The 12,702-nt window shown below is 34.8% G+C and overlaps 1 protein-coding gene across 1 annotated transcript; it reads right to left on the bottom strand.

Annotated features, from left to right (window-relative positions):
- Positions 1-3,223: 3,223 nt before the first annotated feature.
- LOC132600641 (transcription factor LHW-like) lies at positions 3,224-10,042 on the bottom strand. The gene is made up of 10 exons (XM_060313943.1): positions 9,117-10,042; positions 7,691-7,891; positions 7,525-7,606; positions 6,966-7,007; positions 6,824-6,883; positions 5,055-6,476; positions 4,703-4,804; positions 4,436-4,576; positions 4,209-4,334; positions 3,224-3,885 (listed from the first exon to the last, which is right to left on the bottom strand). The coding sequence occupies exons 1-10, from the start codon at positions 9,209-9,211 to the stop codon at positions 3,712-3,714; spliced, it is 2,445 nt and encodes an 814-aa protein (XP_060169926.1). The 5' UTR covers positions 9,212-10,042; the 3' UTR covers positions 3,224-3,711.
- Between the last annotated feature and the right edge of the window lie 2,660 nt (positions 10,043-12,702).

Genomic DNA, 12,702 nt, shown 5'->3' with positions numbered 1-12,702 from the left:
CAATCAAAATTTGGCGACCATTTTAACTGTAATTAGAAAGTTGCTAATTTTTAATGCAAAAATAAAATTTCAATTAAAATACGCATAGCCATTACATGAAACAACTCCAGTACACGATGTTTTAGTACGAAACCTTGATAAATGGAACTCATGAACTATTTGTAATATTTATAATACAATATAAGTTTAAAGTGAAATAATTCTCAAATATAGAAATATTTAACTTATTTTTGGGCAATTTCAATGAGAATGAAATAGGGCTGGACATAAATACCGAAAACCGGACCGAACTTAAAAAAACAGAAATCAAAAGAGCCAATCCGAACTGGTTTGGTTCGGTGTACGGTGTCTACCTTCAAAAAACTGAAACCGAAATAGCCGAATCAAAGTTTGATAAAACCGAACCGAAGAACCGAACGCCCACCGAAATTTAATACATCATCCAAAAAAATTAAAATAGTCCAGGCCCATTAAGTTTATGTCACGTCCCGAACCATAGTCTGGGCGAAACACGGCACTCGGTGCCTTACTGCATGTGACCGAGCGAACCACATGGCTTGCTGAATCATCATGAGGCATAAAATGAGCAGAATATAACGTGAATGCATGATGAGCCTTTATAAAACGTAGTAAGTCATAATACTTAATAAAAATACTTATTTAAACATAAGTGCGGAAATAACATGAATGAGCCAAAATGGCTATACGACTCCGAATGTCTGACATAACATAACTGACTTGTCTAGTCTATGAAACCTCTATCATGAGTCTGACTGGAAAACATACTTACTAGGACAAGGCTCCCAGCGTACCTTAGATGCATAACTAATCATAAAACAAAAGTTGACTAAACCCCGAATTAGATGGGGCTCACCAATAAGCTGATACGAATGCTGTCCTACTGAGCCGATGTGTCGTCCTGTATATCAGTACCTGCATCGTGAAATGCAGGCCCCCGGGCAATAAAAGGGGACGTCAGCACATTGAATGTGCTGGTATGTAAAGCAACTGAAAGAAATAACATGGGACATGGAATAACATGATAAGAACTGAAAACTGGTCATGAACATGAATACATACATATATATAAAACATGGTAAAAATATCATAAGTAGGGAGAGCAATAACTTGTAACCGATCCATGGTCTGGTGCTTGCGTCCCGCCAGCAGAACACTCAGTCCTTGCCAGGGAACATGAGATTTAATAAAATATGAAAGGATCCAGTCATTATGAGAGATCGTCCGAGACATGGGTGGAGCGATCCTCATCCTACGGTGACTACGTAGTTTCAGGCTATCTGAAGCCCTCCTTGGTAATTAAAGCAACTCCCAAAAACATGAACATGTAAAATAAGTGGCACTTGCTGCCCATGGTTTTCATGAATATAACTTGCTTGTACATGCATATCATGAATTATAGCTTGCTTGCATGAACTTGTAAAACATGTATAGTATTTTCTTGAAATAGCATATATATCATAAACTAGCATGCATGAACCCATGGAATGGGATATATGGGTTTTTCATAGATTACGAACAGATTCTTAATAATCATAAAGAAATATTAAGAACTCAACGATCGAATTATAACAATTCATAGATAATATAATCATGAACATGGACCTAGGGTTATCATGAGCATGGTATAGAAACCCTAGTTTTCGTAAAGAATCATAATTTATGGATTATGAGGCGTGGGGAAGAACAATGATGTTCCCACACGTAGATAGTAACTCTACATACCTTAATCGCTCCAAAACTTGAAGAAAAGTCTGAATCTTTGAAGAAGAATTCCAAAGTCTTGAATTCTTGAACCTTGTGATGGGTTTTCTTGAAAACCCTAGTTTAGCAACAATGATTTCTTGCTTAGATTACAAGGATATATATTAGAATTGACATGGAATGATTAGAAAGGTTTACTTAAGTTAGAAAGAGATTAGTGACTTGAATTCAACCTAGAATCATGATAAAACTTACCTTGTAGGGTTCTTGAGACTTGCGACTTGTTCTTCCTGACTTTAGGGTAATTTTTCGTGACTAGGGGTGTTAGGGAAATAAACCTCAAGCTTAAATATAACTTAAAACGCGTAAACCCGACTTTTGACCCGAAACCCGACCCTTTTATGCGTTGGGTCCTCGACGCATGTGCATCGCGCGACCCCCTGCAGGTCGATATTCAGAGAGGGTGTTTTTGTGAGATTGACCAGCGACGCGGGGCCATGGCACGCGCCCCCACGCGCCTGAAAAAGCGACGTGTGTCGGTTCCGCACAGTGTTCGGTAAAATGGACATAACTTCTTGTACACGGCTTGTTTGGGCTCCATAATATACCGTTGGAAAGCTATTTCAATGGGCTACAACTTTTATGATTTAAGTTTCCTCAAATTCCCAATGGATTTTCACGAAATTTGACTGTAAGGCAGACGTATCGAAAATTTAGCCGATTCTATAGAATTTTAAATGCCTTACTATTACCATATTGAGACGATCATATCTCCTTGCTCCGATCTCTGATTGGCTTGGTCCTTATATCGTTAGAAAACTATTTCTACATACTACAACTTTCATTAAGAGTGCTTTCCCAAATTCCGAACTAAGCCTATCAACCATTTTCGCAAAACTTTCAAACCTTCAGTTTTTCCGCTAAAACTCTAATGATATGAGTCTAAACTTAGTTCTAAGATACGGGGTGTTACAGTTTAAGCCAAAAAAAAAAAACCAATTGTAACAAACTCTCTTTTGCTTTTGTATCCCTAATTTCGATTGAGAAAATCAAATACCCTTAACAAAAAAAGGTGACTAATATGTATCTTTACGATTAATATATATCCTTTATATATTTTCTTAAGTATTACGGTATGTATACAACATCTATTAATCCTATATCATAGTTATGATTTTCTGTTCTTGTGTATCCTACTTGTTTGATTTAAATTTCAATTTATCAATTTTATGTTATATTGCCTTTGAGAACATGAATTAGTATAAATCGAATCGCTTCTAATATCATATCAAAAAAATTAAATTGAAAAAGTCAAAATCAAACCAAACCGAACTTCAAAAAATCGAACCAAAAGAATCGAACCGAACTAGTTTAGTTCGGTGTTCAGTGTCCATCTTCAGAAAACCGAAATCAAAATAACCGAACGGAAGAACCGAATGCCCACCCTAGAATGAAGTGGAAAGGGAAGAAGAGAGGGCAATAATAAGGCAAACGAGAACACTTCAACAGGCAAAAAAACATAATTAAAGCCAGAAAAAAAAAAGTTCACAAATGGAACAATAGGTACACAGCATTAGCTAAATAAACATCCCTAATCTCCCTTCCTATCACCTCCACCTTTTTTCTATACAACAGTAAAAAGTAAAAACCAAGCATCCATCTCCCTTCTCCCTAATGAAAATTATAGTGCTTTTAAAGGAAAGAGCAAAAATAAGCAACTAACACGAACGATGAATTGCCATTCTACAGAAACAACTAAAAAGCTCAAACGATGGATTGTGAAAGTAATTAAAAGTAGACTTAGATACACCGTTTGGCACATTGGGTATATGGGTACTTCTGACTCACGGGAGACGAAAAAATGAGGATTAGCTTTAAAACAGTCTGCCTAAGTGTACATGTTAGTCATGGCAAGCATGGTTGCTTGCTTGCTTGCTTGCTCGCTCTTAACACATCCAAGACGGAAGATCATAACCCCGTTGACCATTGTTAATTACAAGGTCTACCTGTTGCTGGTATTGAAGCTGCTTGATGATACGAATGCACCATCTTCGTGTCATTATCAATGGCGTTAGCAGTAGGTTCCTCTCCGCCTTTTGATGTTTGCTCCAAGAGTCGAACGAGTGAGATGAATATCTCCATCCTCGTCACGTCTCTATTAGCCTGTATTAAAAACATCAAGATTCTAGTGTCGAAGATGAAACAGAAATACAAGCAACGATTTGGTCTATTGTAGAAAGCAACTGCCAACAGACGAAAAAAATTATTATGCGACTCATACAACTGACATTAGTTGAGTGAGGTTTCATTTTGTCTCACAAAAAAGTGGGACCAAAGTAAAGTGTGTGGCCCATTAGGTCCAATTTTTTTTTTTTAAAAGATTTTGGTCCACTTTTTTGAGAGATAAAGACAACCTCACACAACTAGTGTCAGTTGAGTGAAGCACATAAAAAAAAAATTCCAACCATTTCTTGATAAGTACGTACCTCTACAGAGAACCTCGCCCATATTTTGTCGTTCCTCGTTTCCATAACGCCTTTTAAGATGGTCAAGCCTAATCCTCTAATTATGTCAGCTATTTCCAAAAATAGACCTCGTTCTTCACAAAGCATCTGCAGAAAACAAACAAATAGATGAAAATCAGATATGTATTTCTCAACAATAAATGAGCCCACCGAAGAGTCAAAACTTGGTAATTTATAGATGGTCAAACCTCCACGAGCATTTGACGAGGTTGATTCAGATCCTCAACTATAATTGGGCAGACCATAGACTGTGAACCGACTTCATACGCCCAGGTTGCTCCTCCTTCATAATTATCCTTCAAAAGCAACCCTCCTTCCTTGCTGATAATCTGCAAGTTTACATTCAGGTTTCTTGCATCACTTGCTTAACACATTATTCGAACATTCTGTAGACACATTTCTCTCTGCATATTTGACAATGGGATTATAACAAGGTTAAACGGTTATGAACAAACCTTTGACTCTCCAGTTTGTTTTAATTTGTCTGAATGTTTCGTGACGCTCTGCAAGAAAAGCATGTGCTTGATCGTGCGTTCCAGTAGTGCATCAATGCTACACTGAAATCACAAAATCAACAAGGAAAAAACATTTTGTTAGAGAAAATATTCAAAAAATTCGAACCCATTTGAAATCTATTATTTGTACTTATTTAGTGAATATTTTAACACACAGAACCCGTAAGTGTAACAAAAGCACAACATCTGCCTCTACCTATAAAATAGAAAAGAAAGATGTACAACATAATAATGATAATACATCAATGAAAACTAGAAAGGAAATGGTAAATACTTCTAACTTAGGTATTACCTTTGCCCCATTTGGAACAATTTCTCGGAGTTCTTTCACACGATCTTGGATCATTTGCCGGTCTTTTGGCCTGGGTCTAGGATTCTCTCCTGGTTTAAGCCTTTTGCGACTGGTTTTGCTCGTCTCATCAGGCTTTTTAGAATATCCAGTAGAAACACTGCTAGTTGGCTTTGTGTCATGACCTTGTTCCCCCCATGAACTTATTTGTGACCCGTAAATTGAACTACTCTGCGAATAGGCTCCAGTTTTTTCTTTTGAGCACTCGGATTTAAATGAACGAGAACCCGTTGCTCCTGATTTTGCAAGAATCTTTGGTTGCCCAAATACCTCACCTTGAATTTGACTCGAAAAACCAGCTTGGCCATAGGAAGATGAAGCACTCAAATTTGTCAATGTTGTCCGACAAGAAACATCATCATCCAAATTCTGCTTGGCAGAAGGCTTGGATGCTATAGAATCCAGAAGATGCTCAAAACCAGCTATGGAGAATGATCCACTATCTGATTTTCCTTGATTGACTGTCGAAGAAGTAGAGTTATTATTAACCCAATCCTTTGTGTTCAAGTCTTGTCCGTTACTTTGGTGACTGTTCCTGTTTCCGTTGAGTAGTTTACTTTTAAAATCAGAACCAAGAACATCAAACAAGTCATCCCCCGAGTGACGTTGGACGAAGGAATCTTCATACTTGATATTTTCAAGTAATGCATTCTGCCCAACGTATTCGTGTTTTTCACCATAAACCTCCTCTTGCACAGACTTGCTTGTACTACACTGTTGCTGCTCGTTCTGTGTTAGCATAATACTGAGTGCTTGAAACAAATCATTTTCAACTATTCCATTACTCTCATCATCCCACATAAATTGTGCACTACTCTGACCATCATAAATATGACTAGTAATCAAATCATTTCCAACATAAGATGAAGAAGATGCATTCAAAGATTGCTGATGAAAGGGAGGCCTCGGAATGTGTAAAGGAGCTTGTTGACTCGTCCACGTGTTGGAGCTTGGAGAAATTACCTCCGCTTTAATCATGTTATTACTTATTAGCCGGCTACTATTAGGAGACAGGTGTGCTTTCACCGCTGGAACAATTTTCTGGTGGAACTGTCGATCATGAGATTCGACAAAACGTGGGGTCACATTCGAGGCTTGAAATGTTGCATCGGTTTGACAAATAAAACCATCAGTTTGACTTGAGTTGCTCTGATAACTGCAGCTAGCAATAGCTGGAGCAGAGTTCATTACATTGGGGCGCCTGCAAGCATCTACAAAATCTGAACTTTCCGGATAAACTGGCGTTCCGGTATTCACTGTCGGATCTTTTGTTGCATTTTCATCGGATAACAAGACACCAGGGACGCATCCTAATTGACTTATCAGCACTCTCACATCCTCCACAAACCTCATGTTCTCCATTATCTGAGGCAACAAAAATGACCATCTTACTTGACATAGTTTATGATAGTTAAAAATGGGGGAAAAATTAATTAATTAGCCTAAATCTCAAACTAGTTGGGTTAAGCAATATAAATCCCCTATATACTATTATCTATTCAGTCCCATCCATCAGCATGTAATTTGTGTTTTAAGGCAAAGAAGGTTAAAATAGAATTAAAAAAACGAGAGAAAAATTTAAACAAACAAACAGAACCAGTAAGAACAAGTAATCGTACACAATGATGGTAGATATTATTCGAGCGACTTAGTACCAGAGTCTTATCTGTCACCAAGGAAAATCTTAAAATGGGAAAGAAATTTAGACTTACGGGCAAGCATGATCCAAATTGGACAACACCATGAGGAAGAACAGGAACAACTGCAATTGTCTACATATCAACAATATAAAGAATCAGTGAGCAGCAAAAGAAAAACACACATAGCATTTACGTTAACTCAAACACATTGTACCTGGATGCCAGCAGAAAATTGTTGTGTGAGCTCTTTCAGGACCTAAAAGAACCACAACATATGTATACACCATTAAGTATCAGTTAATCCATCCAGCAGATACAATGAGAGACGAATATCATTACATCATATCATTAAAAAAATACATGATTCAGACTTAACCTAGCTTAAGTTTGTTTTTAACCTTTCGGGGAAAAAAACCCAAAAAAAAAAAAAAAAAAAAAAAAGAGTAAGGTAAAGGTTCAAATTTGCCCCTGAACTATGCGAAATGAAACTGATTTGCCCTCCGTAAATAGTTGGGGTCAAATTTGAACCTGAACTATGTGAAATAGAATAAATTTCCCCTTATTTTTAAAAGGTGGAAGCTTAGCACGCGGTGATGCCACGTTTATCAAATTAAGGATTATTTTTTTTAAACGGAGGGCAGATTTGAACCTTTCGCATAGTTCAGGGGCAAATTTGACCCTTTACCCTAAAAGATTTATCTTTAACATTTCACAGATGTAAGTAATTATCAATTAATTAACCTCAGTGTGCTAAGAATTATATCAACATGTACCTCTGGTGGATGAGCTACTCTACTAAAACCCTCTGAATGAAACCACTGATGACTCCCGGTAACTGCAGCCCGGCCGACTAGTCTGAGAAGAAAAACTTATGAATATCAATGACATGGTACAAATAAACAAAATCTTTTCAATAAACTGAAATTAAGATATTTATACCCTTCTCCTACAAGACTGATTTGACTATCCATCATCATTTTGTTTACGAGCAAATGCATTCTCTCCCCTGCTTGATTCATAAGCCGAGAATTAAAGACCTCCCAATCATGGAACGATAGTTCCGGATTCTCAACCCCGGAAATTCCATTAATTCCGGAGAATGTTAAAGGTTCACAATAGGATTCTTCCCAAATTAAAAGCCTGCCAATAAAAAAAAATTGTTAAAGAATCACTTGAAAAAATATCAGCAGATAAGCCAAGATTCAGTGTCATTAATAGAAGGTGACAGTTCTGTGTTTCTATTAGCAATATTACTGGAGAAGTGTATATAAAATAAAGAAGAACAAACAAGAAATTGCAGAATAACAACACATAGAATCAAACAAGAATGAAGAAACCTGTAATGAGTATGTTTCTCTACAGGAAAAGCATAACAGTATAAAGGTTTTCATCAGATTAAAACAAATCACTTTCATTTCTTTTTTTTTTCACTCCTTCCAATAGATTCTTCAAGACAAAAATGGACTGGAACAAACCACAACATTCCAAAAGCAGAAAATGACAGTTTTCCAGATTACAAAAGGAAAAGGAAAAACACAACAATGTCCTTGTAAATCTATATAGCACGTCAAATCATATACATAGCATAATAAACAATACAAAAATTTAAACAGCTTCTAATTTCCTAGCTCAATTAACACAGTATTATGCAAAACATTGTTTGGTCAAAATAAAGAAAAAAAAAGGAACTGAACACAATAGAATCAGTGAAACTCAGTTCACAGTACTGAACAACTAAAGGACCATCAGACTTTAAAATACTTTTTCAGTTTTCTTACTTTCACTTGCCCTCCATTTTCTCAACAAAGAGAAAACAGTTGTCAGCACAAAATTCCAAAACAGTTTTCTTTTCTCCAGTTTGCATCAAAAAGAAAAGAATTCATATAAATCTGAACTCAAACCATAAGCAAGATTATAAGAGTATCTCATTTTCTTTTCTTGTTTTAAAGAAAAGTATAAAGCTATTACCCAACATGAAGAAAAAAATTAGAAAAAAAAAAAGGAACTTCACAAAAAAATGAACTCCGTGTCTAAATCCACATGCAAAGATTACATTTTTCAATTTTTTTTTAAGGAAAAAACAAATACAGCCACTTGAAAAGACTAAAACAAGAATTCACATGAAATCTAAAATCAACACAAAAGCCAAGTTCATTTGTTTTTTCACTTCCATCAAACAAATTTTCACATAAAATCTCAACTCAAGCAACAAGCCAATATTATTACATTTTCTCCACTTCCATTCAACTTTTAATTTATTTTTTCCTAAAAAAAAAAAAAACTACACCCTACATGAACAAGAAAAAGATAAAACAAGTACTTCATTCATTGAAAACTAAAAAAAAATATTAAAAAAAAAACTCACTTGGTATTTTGGCAACCAATCTTCCAATAAACAGCATAAGACCATTGATTAACACCACAAAGAGTCTTTAAAACCTCTTTCAACAAATATCCCATTTTTTACACAATCTTTTCCAAAGAAAAAAAAAACAATTCTTTGTTTTTTTTCTCTTTCAATTTTTTTTTTCAACTAAAAAATAAAACTAACTTCCCCTACAAGAACCACGTCCAGCCTGTTTAGTTCTTAATCCACCACTTCTTTTTCTTACAGGATCCAAATTTTCTATTATTTTTAGCCTCCAACCCATAGTAAAAAGAAAAAGTAAAATTAAAAAAGAAAAAAAAAAGATGATTTTTTTTCTTAGCTAAAAATAGACCCTTTGTAGAAAACTACACTATACCACAAGCTTTAAGTTCACAGTTAACAACAACTATAATTTTCTCCATTTTTTTTGTCAAAAAAAAATGGATTTTTAGTGACTAAAAAGTGTTCTTGATTCTTTGGGGTTGTAAAAAATTGAATCTTTTTGGTGTTTTGAAGTGTAATCACTGTGTGTATTGTGTGTTTTTTTGAAGTGGATACTTAACAACAACAATAATTTTCTCCATTTTGGATACTCAGTGACTAAAGTTCTTGATTTTTTTGGGGTTGTAAAAATAGGATCTTTTGGTGTTTTGAAGTGTAATCACTGCGTGTATTGTGTGTTTTTGTGAAGTTTGACAAAAACCCAACAAACATATGAATATTCAGTGACTAAAGAGAGTAAAGATTGGAGATTTTTCAGCTTTAAGAGTGTTCTTGATTTGCTGGGATTGTAGAAATGGAATTTTTTTTTGGTGTTTTAAAGTGTAATCACTGTGTGTATTGTGTGTTTTTGTGAAGTAGGTAGGTGTTTTTTTTTTGCTCTCTGGTTTTTTCATCAGAAGAAGAAGCAGAGGGAGGAAGGGGTAAAAATAGTGTGGGGTGAGTGTGCTAACATGCGCTTATGTCCGATTGGGATTTCCTAAATTGCACTAATGATTAATCCTTCTTTTTTTTTTTATCTCAGCCGGTGTCAGATATTCGCATTAAAGTCGAATTATATCGAGATTTGCGCTGTATAGGTCCCATTCGTGAAAAATCGCTACCCACCAAAAAAATTTTCATACCCAGAATTCGAACCTGAGGTCTCTAACTAAGGGAGGAACAGTCTCATGGGTTACACCACATTCTTTGATGATTATTCATCCTCTATGCTTAAAATAAATGTTCATTTTTAATTGTCCAATTTAGAAATTGAGAAATAATTTAACATTTCGTATTTGTTTTACAATTACTACTCCTTGTGTCTCAATTTAAGTGTCTTAGTTTGACTGGGCACAGAGTTTAAGAATGAAAAGGAGATTTTTGAATCTTATGGTCTTAAATTAAAATGTGTATAGTCTTTTAAATCTTGTGGTCATAAACTTATTACGTGAATATCAGAATTGAAAAACTTATTAAATATAGAAAGAGACGCTCTTTTTGAGACAGACTAAAAAGAAAAGTAACACACTTAAATTGGACAGATGAAGTCATTAATCATAAAATTAAAAAATTTAATGAATTGTTAATGACTGCACAACTTTTAAAGCATGTTTGATCGATTTCAATTATTAAATAACTTAATAATAATTAGAAATTATATAATAAAATTATCATTTCATTTATGACTCTTTAAAAAATGTGTCAATTTAACACAAGATAAGTAAAAATAGATGGGGAGTAATTACTAAGAAAATTTTTAGTTTAATTTTTCTTTTTCTTTTTTTTTTTGGCCTAGGGTTTGGTGCGTGGGGTGGATAGAAATAGGCTTGGAAATAGTAGAGAATTACGGGTAAATTGCCATTGTTGGAGTTTCTTGTCGGCTTTCTGGTCTCTTTCCAATTAAGGAGAGGCTGGGTGCTCTTGTGTTTTGTGCATTGGGACTACACATAAATGAAACCTTACGACCAATCATTAATCTCTAATGTACTTGACATTTCATATTTTAAATTTATTAAATTTTTGTAGCCACATATATTCTATCACATATTTTAAACGGTAAGGGCTCGTTTGGTTAGAAAACAAGTTATTTCAGGGTAACTAATTCAGGGATTAGTTATTCCGAGATTGTTATTCCATCCTCAATGTGAGATAAACTAACACTATTATTCTGGGATAACTAATTTCGAGATTAGTTATCTCGAGATTTTAGTACAACCAAACGTGAGATAAGATAATACTAAATTTTTATCTCAGAACTATTTTTGTTTATCCATCATACCAAACGAGCCCTAAATCTTAAGTAGGCATTTGGACACGAATCGATGGATATTTTGAAGAAAAAAAATTACTTTCTTTGTTCAGAATATATTGAAAAATATTCTCATCACCGAGGTCATAGACATTAACATTCCATAGGTTTCTAGAGATCGGCGTCTCGGTACGGCAATTGAGGTTAGCTTGAATGAACTACATTCTCTTCAACCCTTTCCAAAACCAGTCTAAATTGGATTATATTAATTTAACATTTTGAAATTATAATTTAAATATTCAAAAACTTTACGAAAAGTACTATAGGTTGTAATTCTTCTCATATCAGTATTTTTAAAAATACATCTTAAAATATTAGTCAAAGTTTGTATTGTTTGAATCTTGAATGTCATATTTTCAGGTGGGAACAGTATCATTTTGAAGCTAAGTTGGAAAAAGATTACTTCAAAATTGAAGTTGTGTTTGAACATAAAAGCACAGTTGAAGTTTTAAGATTAAAAACTTAAAAAACATTTAAAACTCGATTTTTAAATTTCACATTTTAAGTTTGAAGTTGAAATAATAGGCTAATCTGGTAAATAAATAATGGGAAAAGGGTCAAATTTACCCTTCAAGTATGGTTTATAGTTTAAATTTGCCCTCCGTCAAAGTTTGGGATCAAATTTGCCCTCTCCGTCAAAGTTTGGAATCAAATTTGCCCTCCCAGTTAGGATACTTGATAAATTTGCCCTTATATGGATGGAAGTCTGACTTGGACTCTACAGCACAAAAAAATTAGCCACGTCGGATCCAAATAGGCTCCACGACTCCCAATCCCAATTCTCTTTTGAAAGAAAAAAATGCCCCTGCAACATTTGTTTTGTCATAGTGAAGGTTTCTTCATGAACTCTTCAGAGCATTTCTGAACAGAGGAAAACATTTTTTCTCATAATACATTCCTAAACGTATACCGAAAGTAAGATAAGAAAAGCTATGATCCTGCAAAAGTGATAACAAGACAACAAAATAATTTATGCAGTTCAGCTTTGAAAATTCATTGTCAGTTCTCTTGAATACTTTTTGAGAGGTTCTGACAAGGAGGCGATAATAATGAGTTAAGTTAGCTCCGTTGAAGTTCACCTAAGATAGATATTATGTTCAAGAAAGCTTTGCTGGTCAGATAAAATTGTGAGGAGGCACCCCTTCACCCGAAGTTATCGGGCTATTTTGTCGAGTTCCTTAGATTAGTTATCTCGCGCCCCTAGGTATTCTCTACCTACCCACCTGTGTCGGTTTCGGGTACAATCCCCGTTCACGTTTGTTTTTTTTTTTTTTTTTATCAATGAATAGATCT

Source organism: Lycium barbarum, chromosome 6 (assembly GCF_019175385.1).
Source record: "Lycium barbarum isolate Lr01 chromosome 6, ASM1917538v2, whole genome shotgun sequence".
Taxonomy (NCBI): Eukaryota; Viridiplantae; Streptophyta; class Magnoliopsida; order Solanales; family Solanaceae; genus Lycium; species Lycium barbarum.
The sequence above is the reverse complement of the archived record's forward strand: the minus strand, read 5'-3'. Positions and strand labels throughout refer to the sequence as shown.

What these genes read in the sequence shown, in the direction of transcription:
- LOC132600641 (XM_060313943.1), bottom strand. Translation starts at nt 9,211, where the DNA reads ATGGGATATTTGTTGAAAGAGGTTTTAAAGACTCTTTGTGGTGTTAAT. An exon ending in GAGTAGCTCATCCACCAGAG is followed by an intron (nt 7,008 to 7,524) that starts GTACATGTTGAT and finishes TGGTTCTTTTAG; the next exon opens with GTCCTGAAAGAGCTCACACA. An exon ending in AATTTTCTGCTGGCATCCAG is followed by an intron (nt 6,884 to 6,965) that starts GTACAATGTGTT and finishes GTTGATATGTAG; the next exon opens with ACAATTGCAGTTGTTCCTGT.